Source organism: Panthera tigris, chromosome B3 (assembly GCF_018350195.1).
Source record: "Panthera tigris isolate Pti1 chromosome B3, P.tigris_Pti1_mat1.1, whole genome shotgun sequence".
NCBI classification, from domain to species: Eukaryota; Metazoa; Chordata; class Mammalia; order Carnivora; family Felidae; genus Panthera; species Panthera tigris.
Genome location: NC_056665.1, coordinates 4,603,396 through 4,627,292, shown reverse-complemented (window position 1 = coordinate 4,627,292; position 23,897 = coordinate 4,603,396). Strand labels below are relative to the sequence as shown.

The 23,897-nt window shown below is 43.9% G+C and overlaps 1 protein-coding gene across 4 annotated transcripts in view; it reads left to right on the top strand.

Moving 5' to 3' along the window:
- The window catches only part of PDE8A (phosphodiesterase 8A), a 155,671-nt gene that overhangs the window by 51,479 nt on the left and 80,295 nt on the right, over positions 1-23,897 (top strand). For all 4 annotated transcript variants that reach the window (XM_042987985.1, XM_042987983.1, XM_042987982.1 and 1 more), the window contains exon 2: positions 22,800-22,856. In XM_042987985.1, the coding sequence (XP_042843919.1) occupies positions 22,830-22,856 (27 nt within the window). In that variant the 5' untranslated portion in view covers positions 22,800-22,829. The remainder of the gene's footprint in view (positions 1-22,799; positions 22,857-23,897) is intronic.

The following is a 23,897-nucleotide window of genomic DNA, read 5'->3' as shown; positions in this document are numbered from 1 at the left end:
TTGGTGGAATGCGTTTGCCGGTAACACTCACTCGTAGCCTGTTCGCTGGCACGTGCCAGCACTCTGCCATCTGGAGGTGTGCCCCTCTGTGTAGGGGCTGTTTCGTTGAAGAAGTTGTTGTCTCTGTGGTCCGCCGAGAGAAGGAACAGAATGTTTTCCGTCTTCACAGCTACAACCAGCTTTGAGGCCCAGTGTTTGCATAGCTCGAGGTCTCTGCTAATTAAGGAAATGGATTAGAAAACACATTTTAATGAAAACTCACGGACTGCACGCAGGCCATTTGCACACACTCCCTTGTTTGACACTGTGGTACCAGCCCACCTCTGGTGCTAAGAGGAACGATCCGTGACTCTCCCGACCGTCTTCCTGATTGAATAACCTGTAGAGATTGTTCGTCCTTGGTATAAAACTTGGATAGTTTTTGTTGTTTGGATTTTCTCTGTCTTGTAAATGAGAAGCCAGGAAAATACAGTGTATTTATTATACAGGGAACAAAGGTCAGGGAAACCTTAACTTTTCAAAAGAACCTTTAGTTACCTAACTTTTAAAGACCTAAGCCTGCTTGTTTTATTTCTAAAAGCCTGTGGAATAAACCCCTCATTTTGTCTGATTTACAAGGAAACTAAAATGTGGAAAATTTGATCTTCAGGGGGCATGACTTCTGGTTTATGGGATTGTTTATTTTAAAGTTTAAACATTGCAGTGCCTCCTGGTACTCTTAGTTAAAAGGAAGTTCTTCTGAATATCATGTAGCTATTAAAATTATAATTTAGATCTATATTTCCAAGAAAATACTCATTTTAAGTGAAAAAAAAATTCAGGAAAAGATAGATTTTATATGCACCGGAATATGTGTTCCTGTGTTGACAGGGATTACTTTAGGTTAATCTTTTTTTTTTTTTTCCTCTGCACCCTTTCTGGATCGTCTGGAGTTTGGAGTGCCGCGGGTTGCTTTATATTCAAAGAAATTATAAAGCGGTTTTCTTTTTGGAGGCAAAAAGGCAGAACTTAAGATCTGAACATGCTAAAGTCATCCTTTCTCGGTCCTTTGCTGGGATTATCCCTGGCAACTAGGAGAGAAAGAAACAGAAGTGAAGACTGTCTTGGGAGAAATCAGGAGAGGTCTGCAGCCCCAAGCCAGAAAGCAAGTGGAAAGGGGCTTTGAAAGATTGAACCAGAAGTATAAGAGGAAGTGCCCAGTAGACCCTTAGCGCTGCAGATCTGAGGAAGAGGAAAAAAACAAAAATTAGCAGAGAACATCTTCCAAGATGAGAAAAATACCCCGGGTTTCATAAGCCAAATGTTTCGTTGGAACTAATGGAAAGGAATACACAGGCCGGTGGCAGGAGCTTCACCAGATGCAGTCTGATTCTAAGGTACAGAGGAGGCCGGGTGAGTGAGGACTTCACAGGAGCACTGTTTATAGGGAGCGGTCCGGTTCGTGGAGGCGGGGAGGGGAGACACTGCCCTGTGAGTAGTCCCCGTGGCTGCCTGTCCCGTTTGTTAAGGAGAGAGTAGCCAAGGAACAGCTTCCCACACCCAGGAGGCGTGCCTATCAGTCCTGCCTGGAAAAGGAAGAAGGCTCTGAATGTGGTTCTGGCTCTTCTCCCAGATGAATCTCCTTCAAGTAACTGGTCCAGAAAAAACTGCCTTCAAAAGTGAGTACTCCAAGACTGGACCAGTTCAGGATCTAATGAAACGTAATTGCAAGAAAAAAATGATAAGGAAACCTGAACAGAGAAAGATGACGGACAGCACACGCTAGAGAAACACTGGCGGAGAACACACGAAAACGATGACTGAATATTCCACAGATTAAAGACAAAGTCCGCCTTTATAAAAGACGAGCACAGATCAGGTATAGGAGCTCAGGGAAGAGGTGACAGGCCAATAGGAAAGGAAGCCCGAGTCCAGGAAAGACAGTGAAGGAAAAGAAGAAAACCATCAAAGGCACAGAGGGCAAGTTGAGAGCGACGTAAGACAACGTATAGAAAGAAAATAGGACTGAGGGAGTAAGCTGGGCGAAATAGAATATTTGGAATTAGCGAATGGTAGGTACGAACGAAAAGTGCAAAAATTCCCTAAAGCAGGAAACAGAAATGTGAAGTTTGGACTGCAAACATAACAACTTGTTTGGGCCACGAGGCCAAGAGATCAGCTCACTTGTGAAAGGGGAAATTAATGGCTGCTCCTTGTCCGTCAGCACGAGGGAACTCTGACAGAGTCCTTCAGAAGAGTAAGTGTGACCCAAGGATTTTATAGTCCGTGAAATTGCGTTTTGTTTTTAATGAGTTTTTAAATGTAAGAAATTGAGAGAGAATGTTCCCATGAAGCCTCCTGGAGGAATCTAGTTAAAGACTCCCAAAAGCTCCCTGGAGAAACTACAGCAGAAGAGCTGGTTATGAGCGCGGAATCTGTTTAATTTGTAGGTGAACACAAACTTGAAGATCAGTGCAAAAGAACCAAATGTGAAGGTTCTAAAACCTGACTGTGGGCAATTATCTAACCAGCCAAATTTGGGAGGAGAAAAGAAGATGGGAGGTAAAGAATGTTCTTCCCTTGTCTTTATTAGCGAGGGTTCGAAGAGCGTCATTTAGAGCTAACAGATAAGCTAAGAGTACAGAGCTAAACAGGAAAAAGAATATAATGGACTACAATAGGGTAGTGGAGAAAATACCTTAATTTCATCATTTCTTACAGGGGATTAAGTCGGTAATCCGCCTAAAGAACTAAGGTTTACGAATATTGATAAAAGTAACCACTAGATAAAAATGTAAGCCATCTTAAGTATCACAGTACACACACCAAAGGAAAACAGACAGTCTTTAAAAAGAGTAACAAAAATAATGGATAGGCCTGAGGCCAATGTCGGCTGTATCGATAAATATAAATGGGAAGTGGAGGTCACAACGGCTGGTCATCAGGAAGTCAGACCACATACTCCACGAATACGGTTCCTGTAACAGAAGAGGCAACTCCAACTGACTATTCCAGAAGTGTCGAGGACCCCGGGAATACCAGTTCACTTCATTATATACTGATTAGTTTTTACTCCGCCGGCCACAGTCAAGTGTTCGGTTTAAGGTGATTGGTTCCATTCTTCTGAAGAAATTAAAAATCCCCAACTAATAAATGAAAGAAACCCAAGGAAGAAAAAGCTACGTGGTTATTTACCTTGAACAGAATGGTGGCGGTTTTCATGAAGTTCTTAGGAACTATCACTGGCAGATGTGATATTTTGGTTTTGGAAGCTGCTGAGATAAAAACAGGCCCTCCTCCTGAAGTGTTATAATATTTGCCCTTTAATGTGTGTGTCTGATGGCATTCTTTGTTTCGCCAACAGAACCAAAGCCTTATTGATGATTTAATCTGTGGTTTCGTGGAGACTGTGTGTGAGTGTGTATGTAACAGACAGGATACACGAGGGTTCTAGTTCAAATGGCAAAGACTGTTCTAGCAGTCTTTCATACCACCCTCCCACGTCTTCAGTGTGACTGCCCGAGGTTGAAAATTCACAAAACCGAAGGCAGGCCTAGTAGGCCACTCATTAATAGAGTTTATAGAATTGATGGGATTGGATGGAACCACACACGTAGCAGGGTCAGCCCTGCCAACTTGAAAGAAGATGGGAGGACCTCTTGCCTTCCTTATGGTCCAGCTCCTGGTCTCCCCACCTGGTCTCCCCTCCTGGTCTCCCCACCTGGTCTCCCCTCCTGGTCTCCCCTCCTGGTCTCCCCTCCTGGTCTCCCCTCCTGGTCTCCCCACCTGGTCTCCCCACCTGGTCTCCCCTCCTGGTCTCCCCTCCTGGTCTCCCCACCTGCTCTACCCTCCTGGTCTCCCCTCCTGGTCTGCCCCCCCCCCCGGTCTCCCCTCCTGGTCTCCCCTCCTGGTCTACCTCCTGGTTCACCTTGGCAGCTGCCCAGATTCCTCTGCTTTCAATAACAACCTTTTTCTTCCTCCTCCTAGCCACGGGTTCTCCGTTCTACATCCGTTCAGAGACTTCCACTCTTGGCACACATCTGAGCAGTGCCGAGAGTGTCAAACGGGGATGCTTTCCTCAAGGTGCCGGTCAGTAATATAGGGGTATAGACAGGAAGCACCCCAGACATTAGAGGACAAAGCACTCACGTCACTCAGGCAGAGCCGCTTTACCCGCAAGGACAGTGGGCTTGAACCTGAATATATCAGCCTTCCCTCCTGCTAAACAATAGACGAGGACTCCGAGCAGAGCTGTGAGCACAGGATGGCTCTAGGCAGATGCTGGATCTAGGCAGATGCTACATCTAGGTTGATGTAGGGTCACCCCCAAAGGTTTCCTGCCTAAGATGCTAGCCGACCAGGGTGAGGGGACCCCGCACAAAAGGCTGTGCCATCTACCCCAGGGTAGAAGATAAGGGAGGATTGGGAACAACTAGCTGGAAGACTGACACTGCCCATCTGAAGCGGTTGCGGTGGGAGAGACACAGAAGGAGAATCTTCAAAGAAACCTCAAAACTGCTCCAAAAGAGAAAAGGCTTTAAAAATCCATCAGGCTGCAAGAGTGAGAAATCATCTAATGGCACCAGGCAAGTGGGAAGTTCTTTCTGATCCCTTCCTGGGCTCCCTGCCTCAGAAACAGCAGCTCACAGGTGGGGGGAGGAAGTGAGGGAGACAGGCAGCCACCACCCCCCTCTCCCCAGAGGCACGTCGCCCCGTGACCAGCCCTGCTGCTGGAGAGAAGGCTTTTCCGCAAGTGAAAACTGAAGTGCTATTCAGAGATTGGGCAGATTGCTTTCTTTTGAAAGTAAACGCTTTTTGAAAGTTAATGCAGAAATCCTAAGTGTACAACCTGATGAATTTTTGTAAATGTAACCAGCACACAGATCAAGAAATAGAACATTCCAGGACCCTACAAGGCCTTCTTATATTCTCCCTGTCACCTCCACCCCCACGAAATATACTGTAGTTTTGCCCAATTTGATCTTTATGTAAATGAAGTGGATTAACCATTTTTAATTACTGAACTGAGGCTGTATTTGCGACTTAATGAGTGTACGGGTTAAATAGTGTCCTTCCAAATTTAATGTCCACTGGAACCTCAGAATGTGACCTTATTTGGAAACAGAGTCTTGGTGAATGTAACCAGTTGGGATAAGGGCGTACTGGATTAGGCTGGGCCCTAAATCCAATGACTGGCGTCCTTCTCAGAAGCTCATGTGACGCCAGATGGACATTGGTGTGGTGCAGCCACCAGCCAAGGATCTCTGGCAGGCACCCGAAGCCAGGAGAGAGGCAGGGAACAGCTGCTTTCTCCCTCGGAGCCTCCAGAGCGAGCCAGCCCTGCCTCCACCTTGATTCTGGACCTCTGGTCTCCCACACTGTGAGAAAATAGCTTTCCGTGGGTTTTCAGCCACCTAGGTTGTGATCGTGTGTTCTGGCGGCCCTAGGGAACTAACAAAATCCATCTCTGGGACTTTGCGTTAAGAAAGAGTGAGCAGGAGAAGATTGATGAGACTTGTCCCAGTTTTAAGAGTGGAGCAAGCACTGTTTCCATTAAACAGGTTTAAAGTGGGAAAATGACTGAAAGTCACTTTGTTGGTTACCCTGCAAGGAGAGCCCTGCATTTTGAACCTACCAATTACAGAAGCAAACTGTTGGCCTGTGAGAATATCAGAATCTTAAGTGTACGGCAGGGCAGTGAAGGTAAAGCCTTGCCCAGATTTCTTTCCTGCACTGTCCTTTCCTACCAGGCTCTTGTTTTCTGAGTCGAATGTCCCCAAGCACATTCACCTCTGGGAGTGGGTTCTGCCGGGAAGTGCCTCAGATCCCTGACGGGGCCCTGTCCTTAGACCCGCCACAGCTCAGACGCCCCCAGGTGATTGCTCGGCCTTGGAGTAAGGAGAGCTCATCAAAGTTCAGAACACAAAACCACACATTCTGACTTGTTCTCTCCTGCTGCCAGTCTTTTCTCAGGCCCCCTGTGATGGGGTAGAGACGCGGGCCCTGTGCCATCCTCTTGACGAGTTTTCAGTGTGCCGGGAATCCGTGTCTCCCAAGTGCTTCAGCCAGCTGTGTACTGGAAACTGTTTAGGGAAAATTAACATGTGATAAGTGGAACCAGCCACTTGCAGAAGTGGTCTGCCTTCATTTCATTTTCTGGGGGTAATTAGAATTTCATGTTTTCCATTGATGCCTTATCACTACCATGTAAGTGTGATGCTTTCTCCATTTCTAATAATTCTTTTTATTGGGATACTTTTCTTACACTGTTAAATCAGCACGATAAAATTCAAGTTTCCTTTAGCTGGGTACGTAAGGACATTTTAAGTGTAGGTAGGTGTACATCCAAAATTTATTAATCGCTACATTTGTTTGCTTTTGTCTGTTATTGGTCTTACACATTTTTCTATAAAATCACATGGTCATATCTTGACATTTTTATATGAACATTGTGCCTTCGGTCGAACTGGAAACCTTGCTTCCTGCTTTTGGTGCCAGCGTGCTTTATTTTCAGATTCAGTGATGTATGCTCAAAACCAATACTGTGATTCATTTCTTATTATATGTTATAATTCAAATGGAAAACAGTTTTTCAAAAGGAAGTCAGGTGCTTTCTATGATAGCTGAAGAGAATGTAGTTGAAAATAGCGATCGATAACAGGGAGCTGAAATGCCCAGAGAAACAACGGGGCAAGAATCTAATCAAACAGAACTTTGAATACTTGGTTAATTGAGGATATGCTCAACTGTAACAAAATTAAAGATTGTATCATTCCTGCGGAGACCTTTGAGAAAGAGCTAGAATATCCATTCAGCTGGAGAGATTTCACAGTGAATTAGAACCGGAACAGAATGATTTATAATATAAGCCTATCAGGAAACTTAGCCAGTCCTTCTTTTACTCTGTTGCCCGGGATTGTTTATCCTTTTATTCTTAGGTTATTTCCTTCAGGAATACGTATTATCAGAACATGAGGAAATGTTGGGCCTGTCAATTATTCAGTAATCATTCAGCGGTTACCGAGCACTGTGCTTGTGTGGGCTCCAGTCTGATGAACGTGAACCCAGAAGCTCAGGCTGGCCGGGTAACCAGGGACTAAAGTTCCGTGATGAAGGTCATCCGAGGATGCCTCCAGAACACACGGGCTTGACCCTGCATCCAGAGGGAGGCCACAGGCATAGCATGCTTGAGTTTTGGAAGATGAGGAGGAATTGAGGGAGGAGAGGAAGAAAAAGCAGGACTGTGTCGTGCCGGGTGAGCCGCATGGCCGTGGCAAGGTAGTAAGATGCGTGGGCTTTTGAGGGGGCTCTAAGTCACGAGGGCGGACACTACGGGACCCTGGAATGCCCTGTCAGAGCCAGGCTTTATCTAGGGCAGCGTGGGTCCCCTGAAGGGTTTACGTGTACTTTATTTGTGGACCACACATTCACTCCTTTTGAAATTTACCATTCTGATGTTTTTGTGGCTTTCGATTAATAATTTCATGGATTCCTCACTCCCTGCCCCCCCCCCCACCCCGCTATACAGCTTACCTGTTGAATTCAGGCCATAGTGACAGAAGGTAGACAGAACTGACTTTTGTCTTCTTGTTCAGATCCTTAATACAAGAGAATGTTTATAATAGTTGTGAAGTGAGCAGAAAGCTGTTTTGAAATGTTTTATGTTCTTTACGGCCAGTATTTTTGTACATCCTGTAGAAATATGTCATTCCCCATATATTTTTCAGGCGCTTGTGAAATTTAGGGTGTATGAATTCCTTTTTGGGACTTGTGTGGACGTCTTCTCATTATTATTACTGAAGTAAAGAGGAAATGATATCAGCAGATGTGCGGAGCTTTCATTCGCACTGAATACACTATTCATTTAGACAAAAAGATCATTTCTCAATTCAAATCGGAATATTCTAATTTAAGGCCTAAATCAGTTGTGTCATAATCTCTATGGAAACAAAGCTTTCTTCTGTGTGGCAGTTGCGTAAGTAACTCATTTCCCCTCGTAGATACACAAATTGTAGATGCAGATGCTTCTTTTTCCATTTTCTCTCAAGAACTCTCTTAAAATAGTAGAGACTTTCCCTCTCTCTCTCTCTCAAAAGTAAAAAAATAAAAACGTTTAAAAAAACAGAAGCGACTTGAGCCAGTGATCTTTGTTTATGTGGTTTGTAACATTTAAAATATCTGTTCAAATTTCCTGCTTACATGCCTTCTTTAAAAATTGCTGGAACCTAACAATCCTTGATGAGCTTGATTTCTTTTCCTAGCTGAATTCTGATTCAGAGGGTTGAATTATCCCGCCCAGTAGTTAGCATATTAGCATCAGCTGCGTGTGCAAGGCTCTCTCCATGTGGCTTGTCTGGTTATTTCTTCCTCATCTTCAGGCATTCTTTATATATCGTAAGTATGAGTCGGTCATATGTTTTGTAAATAAATACCTTCTCCCATTCTGTGTCTGACCTTTTCTTTTTTCTTTTTTCTTTTTTTTTAAGTTTATTTATTTATTTTGAGAGAGAGAGAGAGAGAGTATAAGGGAGTACGAGCAGGGGAGGGGCAGAGAGAGAGAGAATGAGAGAGAACCCCAAGCAAGCTCCATCCTCCACACTGAGCTTAATGTGGGGCTGGATCTCACGACTGTGAGATCAAGACCTGAGCCGAAATCAAGAGTCAGGCACTTAACCGACTGAGCCACCCAGGTATCCCTATGGCTGACCTTTTCATTCCCTTACTAGGGTCTTTTCATGAACAGAAGTTCTTAATTTTAAAATGTAACTTATCAAGGTTTTCCTTTATGCTTAGTGCTGTTTATGCTTAAGAAATCCCTGCCTAAATCAAAAAGAATGAAATCTTGCCATTTGCAACTATGTGGATGGAACTGGAGGGTATTATGCTAAGTGAAATTAGTCAGAGAAAGACAAAAATCACGACTTCACTCATATGAGGACTTTAAGAGACAAGACAGATGAACATAAGGGAAGGGAAACAAAAATAATATAAAAACAGGGAGGGGGACAAAACAGAAGAGACCCATAAATTGGAGAACAAACTGAGGGTTGCTGGAGGGGTTGTGGGAGGGGGGATGGGCTAAATGGGTAAAGGACATCAAGGAATCTACTCCTGAAATCATTGTTGCACTATATGCTAACTAATTTGGATGTAAATTTTAAAAAATTAAAAAAAAAAAAATCCCTGCCTACTCCCAAGGTTACTCTTTTTTTGTGGTTTGGTTATTTTCATGTTTCTCCACTCCATTTCCCTCCGTGCCTACTGTAGATCATCATTTTTATGTGCTTAGTATATGTTATTTCATTTTGTGTGTTGTTATAAAGTATGTATTGTTGTTATGTGCTTATTATATATTTTTTAATTTTTGTAAATGGTATCGTATTACAGATCTCATTCTGTTTCTTTTTTTGCTTAGCGTATGTTTTTAAGATCCAGCACATTACTGTCTCCTGGTTAGATATACACATATTGCCTGCAACTCTGCTACTGTGCAGAACTCTGGACAAACTTCTTTGCACATATCCCTTACAGATCTTTGTTAATAGACCCCAAATTCTCACTTCTGGGTCATAGGGTATACAGGTACAGGCATTTTTGGCTTAACCTCAGTAATGGGTTCCTGAACATCACATGCTCGAAGTGAAAAGTTCAACTAGGAGCCATTACTTAACTCGTCTCAGTGGGAAACTTTGACAATTTGTTATAAGTCAACTCAAACCTCCAACCTGTTTCCTAAAGCATAATTGAGACTAACTGAAGCCCTCTACGCAATAATATTGTAACACGTTAGCACGTAAATGCTTAAAACATCGCTTTCTGATCACCAGATGTTGTGGGTATTGACAAGCGGCTGCTGTGGATGCAGTGATGAGAGCGGTTTGCCTGCCCTCCTGTACGACCCAGAGGAAGGCAGAGGAAGGCAGAGAGCGGCCGCGTGGAGGGTGGTGCTCGGAGGCCTCCTTTGCACAGCAGCTTCGGGAGATGCACGTCCCCTTTGCCACTCCGTGCTTTCCAGAACGCTTGTACGATTTGACTACTTGGTGTTGTAACGAGGGTATTTGGATTCTAACTTGAGACCTTCCTGCACATCGTTTTGTTAAAAATGTATTGGACTTCCAGTTTCTGGATCTGCACATAAGGAGCTTGAGAATCACCGTTTTGTCCTAATGATAAGTAAAAAGCTGAAGAGACCAAAGAATCAACAACTCTTTTTTTTTTTTTTTTATGTTTAATTATTTTTGAGAGACAGAGCACAAGCATGAGTGGGGAGGGGCAGAGAGAGAGGGAGACACAGAATCCAAAGCAGGCCCCAGCCTCCGAGCCGTCAGCACAGAGCCCAACGCGGGGCTCAAACCCATGAACCGCGAGATCATGACCTGAGCCGAAGTCGGACGCTTAACTGAGCCACCCAGGTGCCCCATAGCTCTTCTTAAATCCATAAGGGAAGACACAGTGGCCCCAAGATTGGAGAGCCCAGAGAATACAAGGAGTCACTGCCTACCAGAGACTCAGGAATGGAAGCCACTCAGGAGTGCTGGGGTAGGAAAGCCTGGGCTGTAATCGATAAGTCGCTGGAGGCTTAATGCACCAACTCTGAGAGAAGTAGAACCTTTCGAGGGACCGTGACATGAGAGGAGGGCGCACAGTATTGTGAGGTTTGCCTCTGGGAGTTTTACAAGATTCCCATGGTGAATATCAGAAAGAAAATATGTTGTCTACAAGAAACTCCCTTTCAATACAAAGACACATACACATTAAATGGATAAAGATATGCCATGCTAACACTAATCAAAAGCAAACAAGTGCAGCTGCACTAATTTCAGACGGAGCAGACTTCCAAGTAAGGAAAGTTATCAGGGAGACAAAAGGACACCGCGTGATGATAAGCAAGTCAGCTCTCCAAGAAGACATAACAACCCTTTATACGTATGCCCCCAACAACAGAGCATCAAACCGAGTGAGACAGAAACCAATAGAACCGTAAGGAGAGATAGATGAGTTCACTATCGTAGTAAGGAACCTCAACACGCTTCTTTCAGAAATGGACCTATCCAGCAGGCGGAAAATCAGTTAAGGACGTAATGGAACTCAACACCACCATCAATCAACTGGATATAATTGACATCTACAGACGACTTCATCTAACAGCAGAGTACATGTTTTTCCCCCACTCAAGCTCATATAGAGCATTCACCAAAATAGACCGTGTTCTGGGCCATTACACTGTAACAGATTTGGACGAATAGAAATCCTACAGTGTCTGCTTAGACCACATTGAAATTAAACTAGTAATAACAAAGGTAACCAGAAAATCCCCATATATGTGGAGGTTACTCAACACACTTCTAAATAACACATGGGTCAAAGAAGATATCTCAAAAAGAAATTCAAAAATGAAAATTAAACACAGCTTATCAAGATTTGTGGGATACAGCAAAGCAGTGCTTAGAAATGTGTGGCGTTGAATGCATATACTAAAAAAGAAGATTGATCTAAAATTAGTAAACTAATGGGGCGCCTCGGTGGCTTAGTCGGTTAAGGGTCCAACATTGGCTCAGGTCATGATCCTGCGGTCCGTGGGTTCGAGCCCCGCGTCGGGCTCTGTGCTGACAGCTCAGAGCCTGGAGCCTGCTTTGGATTCTGTGTCTCCCTCTCTCTGCCCTTTCCCCGCTTGTGCTGTCTCTCTTGCTCTCAAAAATAAGTAAACATAAACATTTTTTTTTTAATTAGTAACTTAAGTTACCACCTTAGGAAACTTGGGGGGAAAAGGAAGAGCAAGCTAAATCCAAAGTAAGCAGAAGAAATAATAAGAATTAAAACAGTAATTAGTGAAATTGAAATCAGTAGAGAAAAATTAATGAATCCAAAAGCTGGTTGTTTGAAAAGATCAGTAAGATTGATGAGTCAGGCTAGCTAAAAAAGAGAATAGACACAAATTCCTAATATCAGAAATAAAAGAGGGAACTTCACTACAGATCCCTTGGAGGTTAAAAGGGTAATAAAGAAATGCTGTGAACAATTCTGTGCCCACAGATATGACAACCTAGATGAAATGGACCAATTCCTTGAAAGACACAAACTGTCAAAACTCACACAAGAACTTGATGATCTGAATAGGCCTAGATCTCTTGAAGAAATTAAGTCAATCATTAATAGCCTTCCAAAACAGAAAGTACCAGGCCTATATGGCTTTACTAGTAAATTCTACCAAACATTTAAAGAAGAAATTATACTAATTCTTTACTATCTCTTTCAGAAGGTAGAAGCAGAGGGACTACTTCCTGACTCAGAAATTCTGTGAGGCCAGCATTACCTTGATATCAAAGCCAGATTACAAGGAAACTATAGACCAATATCTTTCATGAGCATAGATGTAAAAATTCTCAACAAAGTATTAGCAAATCAAGTAAAAAAAAAAAGTATCGAAAGAATTATATACCACAACCAAGTGGACTTTATCCTAGGTTAGCAAAGCTGGTGGTTAAACATTAGAAAATCAGTTAATGTAATCTAGCACATCAGTAGCCTAAAAAGGAGAAATTACATGATCATATCAATAAATGCAATAAAAGCATCTGAAAGAATCCAAAACTGATTCATGGTAAAAACAAAACAAAACTCTCAGTAAACTTGGAATCGAGGGGAACTTCCTCAACGTGGTAAGGAAACCCTGTAGCTCACATCATACTTAATGATGCAAAACTTGAAGCTTTCCTGCCAAGATCAGGGACAGGGCGATGATGTGTTGCCTCTCACCACTCCTTTTCAGCATCATACTGGGTGTTCTTGCTAATGCAGTGAGACAAGAAAAGGAAATAAAAGGGGTACAGTTGGGAAGGAAGACCTAAAACTTTGTTTCTAGATGACATCATTTATGTAGAAAATCCAAAACAGTCAACAGAAAAACTAGCTTTTGACAGACTTAATAAGTGATTGTAGCAAGGTGGCAGGATACAAGGTTAATTTAAGTCACTTGCTTTCCTGTATACTAACAACAAACAAGGAGAATTTGAAATTAAAAACAAATCATCATTTATATCAGTACCTCCCAAAAAACGAACAAAATGTTTATTAGTATACATCTAATAAAATACGTGTAGGATCTGTAGGAGGAAAACCACAACATTCTGATGAACAACATCACAGAAGGGCTAAATAAGTGGAGAGATATTCCATATTTGTGGGTAGGAAAACTCAGTATTGTCAAGATGTCAGTGTTTTCCAACTTGATCTATGGATTCAGTGCAATCCCAGTCAGCATCCCCAGCAAGTTACTTTATGGTTATTGACAAACTGACTCTAATGTTTACATGGAGAGGCAAAAGACCCAGAATAGCCAGCACAATATTAAAGGAGAAGAACCAGGCTTGGTGACTGACAGTTCCCGACTTAAAGACTTACTGAAAGTTACAGTAATTGAGACATTGGGGTATTGGTGAAAAAAAATACATCAGTGGATCAGAATAGAGAGCCCGGAAATGGACCCACATAAATAGAGTCACCTGGTCTTTGACAAAGGAGCAAAGGCAGTACAATGGAACAATGATAGTCGCTTCAATATATGATGCTAGAACAATTGCACATCCACGTGCAAAATAATGAATTTAGAGACCCACCTTATTTGCTTCACAAAAATCAACTCAAAATGAATTACAGACCTAAAAGCAAAATGTAAAACTATGAAACTTCTAGAGGCGAAAATCTGGATGACCTTGGGTGCGGTGATGCCTTTGTAGATACAACAGCAATGAATAGATAAAACATCCGTAAAAGAAATGATTGATAAACCGAACTTTATTAGAATTAAAAACTTCTGCCCAATGAAAGACAACATCAAGAGCTTTAAAAGATGAGCCACAGACTGGGAGAAAATATTTGCAAAAGATGTATCTGAGAAACCACTGTTGTCCAGAATATACAAAGAGCTTTAAAGAAACTCAACCGTAAGAAAGTTGAAAACATAGCAGCCAAACAAAAACATGCATAAGGATGTTTATAGTAGCTTCGTTCTTAATTGCTAAAACTTAGAAGCCACCAAGATGTCCTTTAGTAGGTAAACGGATAAACGGATACATCAGACAGTGGAATGTTTTGCAGCACTAAAAAGGAATGAACTATTAAGCCATGAAAGGCGTGGAGGAACCTTAAATGCATTTACTAAGTGAAAGAAACCAATATGGAAAGGCTACATACTTGTATGATTCCAACTATATGACAGTCTGGGAAAAAGCTAAACTCTGGAGACAAAAAATTAAGTGGTGGCTGGAGGTGGGAGAGATGAATAGGCAGGATTTTTAGGGCAGTGAAAACACTCCTTATGATATTATAATGATGGATGTATATCATTATACATTTGTTTGCATCCCAGAATGTACCACACCGAGGGAAGCCTAAGGTAAAATACGGATTTGGGCTGATTATGATGTGTCAGTGTGGGTTAATCTTTGGTAACAAAACAAACAACAACAACAAACTACCATTCTGGTGAGTGGTGGTGATGATGGGGAGGGAGGGCTATACATTATGAGGGTAAAGGATATTCCTTACTGTACCTGCTTTTTAGTTTTGATGTAAACATAAAACTGCTATGGAAAAAAGTCTTAAAATGTATTGGGAGGATGTTTGGAGGATGTAAACATACGTTTTCCTATAGAAATACCAGGTAACTTGTGCTCAAGGTTTTGCCTTAAGACCCTCAAAAAGAGTATCCCTGGCAGAACACATCCTCCCTGGGAAACTTTGTCCTGGGCCGTCGCCGCTCTTTGCAGTGACAGGGGAGGCAGGGATTATCTGAAGCTTGGGGCCAAGGCCCCAGCCATCCTCCCCCCTCCAGCCCCCATCCCTAATCTTCTTGATCCGAGGCCTCCTCTGCCTCGGGGCTTCTTCACGTCCTCTGCTGATGTCAGACCTTTGCCCTGTACTTCCTCTCTGCCCTGGGCTTTCTCCTCTCAGACCCCAAGTTCGGTCTTCTTTGGGACATAAGAAAACAACTTCTCCCTTGATTTTCCAGTGCTGGTTATTTGCAGTTTAGAATTGGACATAATTGGTAGTGAAAGTATTCCAGAAAGAAGCTTTAAAGAACTCAGTGTTACTTATGAAAAACCGTGGAGGTCAGTGAAAATACTCGGGGAGCCCTGCGACAGGGCTCCTGTGGGAGATGGTGCCCCCAGCGGGGCCGCGGACTGCGTCCAGAGGGTGTCCTGCTCTGATGCAGCAAGGCGGTCGGGCGGTCGGGCTCTGGCAGACTTTCTCAAGTTACCGTTCAGTCTGGAAACCCGCTTTCTGGCCAAAGCCACGTGGGTCGCCGCCACACCTGCTCAGGATCTCTTGGCTGCTGTAGAGCCAGCGCAGGGGGGCCGGGGATGCCTGTGCGGCCCCTTCCGCTAGCTCCGGTAGATGCCCGCTGTGGCGCACTTGACCGGGTCAAGTCCTCCTTTCGTCCTCACGGACACGGTTTTCTGGGCGAGGCTGAGCGGAGTGGAGAAACTTGCCTGAAGACACACAGCTGCTCAGGGGCCAGGGGCCAGAGTGTAACCCCCCATCTGTCCAACCTCGGGAACACTGGTCATGGGGACTGTTTGGGTGATTCTGCACAATCCGTTCTATCATGGGCGTGGCCATTGTCAGCGTAGTCCCATCGGGTGTCTTCGAGGTGCATCGGCCGACCCCGGAAAGCCTCGGAAAGCCGTCCGGGTGCCAGCAGCAGTCAGCAGGTGTGCGGGCAGCCGGGAGCCTCCTGAACGAGGCTCGCTGTCATCTGTGCAGCATGTGACATGGACACCGGTGATAAACGTAACACCCCCACCCAGTGAGAGGCAGGACGCTCGTTTGTTAACTTACAGCCAGGAATACTTCTTGTCCGTGCCTGGATCATCTATACCCGCCGGATTCCGTTTTTCTCCTGGAGGGAGTTCTGAGCCTCTGGCTCCCCTCCCCCGGCGGCCTGTCACCCCCTTCTCATTCTGACAGGATGACGCTCAAGTGATCGGCTCCTCTTTTCTGAGGGGTGGAGGAGAGGTGGGTCCTCGGCCTCCGAGCTGTGACACCTCAGATGGCCGACTTGGGATGTGAGGATTCTTACGTTTCAGGGACACATTTAAAAAAAAAAAAAGCTTAAGGCTGGGTTATCTTACAATTGGCTGTTCTCATTTTTTCTGTTCAATTTTCTCGTTTCACCTTCAGAGGCAGTGTTCCTTCAGGGTTTGGGGAAAACCTTTATTTGTCCGTTGTTCCGAGTCCATGAGTATGATATTTAAGACGTAGGTTCTGTTTCTTACGTTATTTCAAGGCAGCGTGAAGTTAATGGTTCTTATTAGAGATTACCTTAGTGCTCTGAAAGACACTGGCTCTTGGGAAAAATGCAGTTTTAAAAACGCCTTTCAGGGGCGCCTGGGTGGCTCAGTCACTTAAGTGTCCGACTCTTGAGTTTGGCTCAGGTCGTGATCTCATGGTCGGCAGGATCAAGCCCCGCGCTTGAGAGCCTTCCTCTCTCTCTCTTCCCTCCTCCGTTAGCATGCACACACATGCGCTCTCTCTCTCTCTCTCAAATAACATCAAAAAAAAAAAAAAGAGTAAAAATGCCTTACATGTGTGCATGTGTGGCAACTTGTGGTTTCATAGCAAAAGCTCCTTGGAAAACCTTTTCTGTGGATCCTTTAGAACGTATTGGGCATTTCCTCACAGTCAGGCATTACGTTAAACTCTTTAAATAGTTCACTTAATCCAGACACCATTTTTTGCTGAACAATATGGGTTTGGGAAAAAAGGACCCCTGAACAGTTTTGCCCTGGCGTGTGACTTGATTTTAGCATTCAGATGGGGAAACATAAAAGGCCCCTTGTAAATATTTGCCGTTTAAGTTGACTGAAGGGACAATTAAGAACAGGTAAGGAGAGAAAAAAGAGACACAAACAGTTGGGATAGATGTGGAGCCTTTGGGCCGCTCTCGGAGTACCTGGGAGAGCAGTCAGGAGCTCCGCTTCGGGGTAGGTCCTGGTGCCATCTTGTGGGTGGATCTGGAAAGGACCAAGCCGACCCACACCAGCTTCTACCAGGATGCCTTGCATAACCCCAAATTTCCACGCGACAGTGAAATAAAACTGCAAGTCAGATACCAGAACTCTGGTCTGGGAGCCAGTAGATTTGATTACGTCCTGTCCGTCAGGGGGTCCTGATCACCCTTCCTCCCAAACAGCCCAAATCCACGTACTCGTCTCCATGGCAACTCCTGGGCCAGGCTGCCGTCCTCTCTCACTTGGACTGTGGAAGCCTCCTCACTGGTCTCCTTGCCTTTGCTGTCACCTTCGCATTGTCCATTCCCCACTGAGGATCTGTTTAAAATCTAAAGGGGATCCGTTTAAAGAGGTCTATTTAAAAAATAAAAATTAGAGGGGGACACCTGGGTGGCTCAGTCAGTTGGGCAGCCGACTTCAGCTCAGGTCATGATCTCATCATCCATGGGTTCAAGCCCCGCATCAGGCTCTGTGTGCTGACAGCTCGGAGCCTGGAGCCGGCTTCAGATTCTGTGTCTCCCTCTCTCTCTGCCCCTCCCCTGCTCACGCTCTGTCTCTCTCAAAAATAAACATTAAAAAAAATTTTTTTTAATAAAGATAAAAATTAGATCCTATCATTTCCTTGTATAAAACTCCCTAGTGCTTTTTATGAAATTCAGGATAAAACCCAAATTTCTTGTCCTGGCTTCGAAAGCTCTACATCTTTTGGCTCCTGCCTAGCCACGACCTCATCTCCTCCCTCTTCCCTGTCCTTTCCTCGAATGCTCCCTGTTCCCACCGTGGGTCCCATGCACCCCGTGTTCCTCTGTCTCGCACTCCTTCCCCTGTTCCTCGAATGTCTGGCTCCTTTATCGTGCAGATCTCCTGTTCCACACTGCTGCCGCAGAGAGGCCTTCCTGGACTCTGATTCAGAGTCCTGGTAGGTAGAGACTCTGAATCTACCTGGTAGATAGAGACACTGTCTGTCTTGTTCTCAGTTGGATGTTGAATGCCTGGGAAACCAGGGGCGAATGCTGATTTCTGGGTTCTTGGTCGTATTTCTCTAGATCGAGGCTAGGGTCGGGTGATTTTAGGCCTTCCCCAGTGGAGCACGAAAAGACCACAGGAATCCAGTCCCTGTGAATTGGGACTTGTTCTCACCATTGTCACTCACCGACTGTTTCACCACACTGCCCTGAGCTTTAGTTTTTCATCAATGAGATGGAGTTAACGAGCTTGCCTGACTCATAGAGCAAGGACTAAATTGGATTTAAATAGGATTGGAAGCGGAGTATTGAGCACGTAATAGGCTCCCTCTTTCTCTATTAAAACTCTACCATGTTGTCATTGTGTACACTTGCCTCTTCTCCTCCTCAAGGCCAGGGGCGGGCACTTCTTTGTGCTCCCAGCATCTAGCTCTGTGCTTGGCTTAAAGCACAGTAGTAGGTAATCCACAGATGTCTGGATTAATTTTGACTCTTCCTCCCCGCCAAGAACTGGTGTCTCCTGACTCTTGCCTGGGTTGTGTTCTTTCGACCAAAAGAACTGGGCACTCTTTGCCCAGAGAAAGAAAGACAAGAGGGCCAGGCAAAGTACAGGGAAAATCTGGAGGGACAGGCTGGTTGAGGGCAAACTCTTGATTTATGTCTGTGCTGTATAGTTCCTAGGTTTGTATACAATCAATATAAGTTGATCTCAGCATTCACTTTGTTTCTAATGAAGGGAATGTAGGAAAAAGATCACATGATTCTTTTGTGGCTCCTAGTACTCATTAGGCTTTCATAAAAAATCCTTCCTTCCTTGATGTCCCCTCATGAAATAAAGTATGCATGAAAATATTCTGAAAACTGGAAGTGCTGTGTTACATATACATGTGTATGTAGAAACTAGTATGACTGATTTCTAGATAAATGATTGATTCAGAAAGATGAGCTGCTGAGTAAACATTCATTCAAAAAGATTTCTTAAATGCCTACCATGTGCCAGGGACTCTTTTGGGTGTTGGAAGTACAGCAGTGAATAAAGCAGATAAATCCCTGTAGATAGATCTTACATTCTAGTGGGAGAGACAGAAAATAAAGAGGATAAATAGTATATGAAGTTTTGCAAATGACGATTAAGAGCTACAGAGGAAAAAAAAAAAAAAAGCAGGCAAGGGATAGGGAGGGTTGGGGGAACAGAAATTTTAGGCTGGTTAGTATCATGTATCTCTTTTCTTTCCCACTCCCACCCATGATCCAGATTCCTAACCCTAGTTTGGCCTTCTGCTGTCACTTGTTTTCTTGTTCGGTTGTGTTTTTTTAATTTTTTAAATGTTTGTTTATTTTTGAGAGTGAGAGAGAGAGCGTGAGCCAGGGAAGGGGAGAGAGACAGGGAGACACAGAATCCGAAGCAGGCTCCAGGCTCTGAGCTCCAGACAGAGCCCAGCGTGGGGCTCTAGCTCACGAACTGCTAGATTATGACCTGAGCTGAAGTCAGACACTTAACCAACTGAGTCACCAGGTGCCCCTTGCTGTCACTTGTGAATGTTCGGTCAGTTAGGCAAACAAAAGAAATCTGATAGGTGGTTTGTCAAAATTTCTAATTATTTATTTCATGTTTCTGTCAGCCATATTTACAAATATTACCGTATTAAAATACAAATAGACTTTTTACAATCTGTCTTTAATAATAAATATTAATAAATACATAAATATTTAAAAATCCAGAAGACTAAACAATTTGTACGATTACCAGTAGCAGCCAGTGAATATACTCTTATTTCTATATTGTCTAAAGATAACAATTGCTTTTGAAGCTGAAAGATTAAATCAAACCTGTGATATTAAAATTGATTTAAAAATGACTGTTCCCTTTTAAAATATTAACGTGCACAATAAATTATTATTAAAAGGGTTGCGACTTTGAAGCGTTAGGTCAGTTTGATCGTGATTTTCATGCACGAAAAAAGGAGGAATACAAGAATTCTATAGTTCTGATCCCCTTTTCCAGAGCGGTTGGGAAGTTGTTTACTTTTTAAGGGCTCACTGCTGACGTCTGCTCACTGAGTAATGTCATCACATTTCCTGGTGGTGGTTATTTTGGGGGGGTGGGGGGCAGTGGTAAGTAGTTGTCCAGCTCTGCTGGGACACTGCTCAACAGAGGTCCTGAGAGCCGGATATATCCCGTAGACAGGATGTAAGGTTAAAATGCAATCTAGTTAAGTAAATAAAGTAAGTGTTCAGTGGTCAAATAGAGCTGCTGAAACATTAATGCTTTAAAATGATATCGGTAAAATCATGTTGAGGCAAAATTAATAGTCTTTTAAAAACCTATAACTTCTTTTATTTCTTAAAATTAATGCAGTGGTGTGTTATTTTTATAAGTTGAGATCATAAAGTTACGCCGTCCTTTGTGAAAGTTATTTCATAACCCGCTTTTGGTCTGGACCGTGTGCTCAGAGTTGTTTTCCTGGGAAGGACGAGGCTTTGTCCTGAGCCGTTCACACTTTTTATCCTGCGTCTCAGCTTGTCACCAACACTAGATGCACATATACGTGGATTTTTTAAAACTTGCTAGTCGCTAACATTTTAAAATTTTTATGAATTACTACCTTCAACTTAATTTTTCTCCTCCTGGTTTCCTTCAGTTCGTATTGTTGACTTTCTCAAACTTAGTGATTTGAAAGCTTGGTATATTTACTTCATTCTTGTTTCATGACAAAAGAATTTAAGGCTACGAGTCTTGCCTCTGAGTAAAGTGTAGCAGTATCATGTAAGTTTTCATTACGTGATAGTCTCATTTTTATTATTTTCCAGGTACTCTATATGTATAGTTTGCATTTCTCTCTCAGACCCAGCAATTACAAGTTAATGTGTAAAAAATTTTCAGGGTGGGGGTATTTGTCGATTTTGTTTAAACTTAATGTTTTTAATTTCTGGTTTGGTTGCATTATAGCTGAAGAGTAAAAGCTGTACCATTTTTACTTTTAGGAATATGTTTCAAGGTTTTCTCTGTGACCTAGAATATCATATGTTTTTATGCTATTCACAAATGTTTTCCTTCTCCCCTTTCAGACTTTCTTTTTTATCTCCTGGATCCTACATAGCCAGTTTCATAAGTGTCCTCTGTCAGAGGCTACAGGTCCCAATTCAGGTCAAGGACACAAGTGCTGCCTGCGATGGCAGCAGCGTGCCTGCTGTTGTGAGGTGGCTGCTTTCTCCTCTGAAACTGCCCCCCATACTATAGAAAATCAGCGAAAATGATTTCTCTTCTCTTTTTCCTGTCATCTTCTTCCTTCTTGTATTTTCCAAGCAGTAGGTCCGTATCATTCCTTGTTCTTTCATTCATTCATTCCTTTAAACTTTGTAAAAACCAGCAAGAAACTCATCAGATTGGTCTCTCTCGGTGCCTCTTGCTTTCCTTCTCGGTGCACCGAGGGAGTATGAGGATTCAGACCAGACCTCTCTTTTAAGACTCTCCTGGCCCTCTGGGATCACGTCTCAAGACGTCTGGCTTCAGTACCCAGCTGTGCCCCTCACCGACAGGCTGGCCTGCAGGAGGATAGGCGGTGCCGTGGGAGGTCTGTTCTCCTCGGCCTTCCGCCCTGTCACGGAATCCCCCTCAATCTTAGTCTGCAGTAATGGCAGCCCTCATTCTTCTTAGGCCTTCTGAGAGATGAAATTATTATGAAGCAAATCAGACACTAAGCTGGTGTCCCGTGACTGGTAGACATCAGCTTTTAGCAGTGAAAAATAAACATGGACCCCCCACCACCACCACTGAGCAGGATTTGTTCCATGTGTTTACTGTAGGGCAGATCACCACCTGAGGGGAGAGACTGGAGGTGGGCAGTCAGGTAGGAAATACCTTGCGGGAAGGCTCCTACATCTCGGTCTTCCACTGCAGATTTTTTTTTTTTCCTGTGGAATCATACCATCACCCGGAGGCCTGGTGATCCCCCAGTACGTACAGTGTTTCTGGAAATGTGTATCTTCTGGGTAGCAAGTCAGAGCCAGCGTCCATCACTTGGGGCTGTATTTCAGCCCCACGTTCCTGCTCCCTTGGGCTCCTTCATGAGGTGCGCAGACTGCCCGAACCTTCCAGGGGCCCTGGGTTTGCAGCGAAATCGCGGCTGCCACTTGCTGACTGGGTGGCCTTAAACAAGGTACTTGGAACCTCGATTTTGCAGCTGCAAACCTCACTGTGTTACGGTGAAGATTCAGCGAGATGACGGATGCTCAGCTCTGGGCGTAACACCCAGGATAAGCCCTTCCGTTGGCGCTGTGATGGTCGTGACTCATTGGGGTTTGGTTGTGACATTTATCTTTGTGCGGTCTCGTTCTCAGTTCTCAAATAGATAAGCAATTATTGATGAGCGCTCTGCTCCCTGTAAAACCCAAGTGTCGACTGCTTCTCAACCGGGTTTCCTTGGCTCTGCTGTCGCACGGTTCTAACAGCTGGATTTCACTTTCTTTGTGCCATTTTGGATGTAAGATTTCATTGTCCATCAGGGGAAAGATAGAAGGAAACACTGTTCGTTCAGTGTCTCATTTGGGGGGGACCTTTATATTTCATTTCATCTTTGTAACAAACGAGAAATTTAGCCTGAGGAAGGTTGAGTAAATCACTTAGAATCACACGCAGCTAGGAAAAGAACCAGGATCAGACTCCTGTTACCTCTCCCTCCATACTCCTGCACCTTTCCTGGGCTTTATAAGCCAGTCCCTGGGAATCTGTCTAACAACTATTGAATTTATGTAATTTTTTTCTCTGGAGTAGAAATTTTGCTTTCATCTGTGGCACTTACCTTTAAAACAATCTTTTTAAAAGCACATCTTTTTCTTACAGGTAGCCATTGCTGACGTGCAGTTTGGCCCCATGAGATTTCATCCAGATCAACTCCAGGTAGAAAGAAACCATGCTGTGCCCTAAACATATTGATTTTCTCCAAAGGGGGAGGGTGAGGGCCTAACGTTGAAAATAGTTTCCTATTTTACATAATGGTATTGGTTCAACACTAAATTTCCTAAACCTGATCATAGTACTCTAGTCATAGAAGAGAATGTCCTTTTCTTAGAAACACACATTGAGGTATTTAGAGAGGAGGAGATGTCTGCCACCTACTTTGAAAGGTTCAGCAATAAAAGAATGTGCCTCATTGTGGGGGGTGGGGAGCAAAGGGGGCAAAACGTTAACTTTCTGTCAGAAAGTATCTATGAATTATCAAATCCAAAATGCTAGACAAAATCACCAGTTGAAATTGAGCTCCAGAGTTACTTGATGCGTCTGGCACACAAACCATGTTCACCGTTAACATTTCTAAAACCTGTGCAAAGCTACTGGCAGGAATGTGCTCTTAGTTCTTTGCATTAGTGGTATTTGTGCCCTTGGGAAAACTTCGAGGAGCTAAGCCTTGGGGGACAGGGTTTCTGTCAGCCTTGTAGTGTCCTTCTCCCAGGCTGCCTCACCTCCACCTCACCACTGTCGCCCTCATGAGCCCGTGGGGGTCTGAAGGGACAGAGTAGGGTGCTCCTGCACCAGACCCGGGGTGTGGGGGTGCCGGCAGGACGGGGGAGACACAGCGGGCACGGGGACCACAAGCCGTCGTCCCGGGCAGAGGCGCAGTGCTGTCTGTTGCACCTCGTGCTGTTCCTGCGTCCCTTAACTGACAGTTTGTCCTTTGCTATCGATCACAACTTTATTACTTTTGTTATTGGAACGTCGCTGACCTACGGCGCACAACAGAGTGATTCAGCGTTTGTATCCATTCAGAAGTAGTGGGCACTGTGGCTGGCTACCGTGTGTCCCATATGTTGTTCTGGATTATTAACTGTATTCCCCCTGTGTCCCATCGTGTCCCGGGTCTTATGTATTTTATGACTGGAAGCTTTACCTTCTAATCCCTCTCCCCTAAGACAGATGTCATATGATTTCACTTACGTGTGG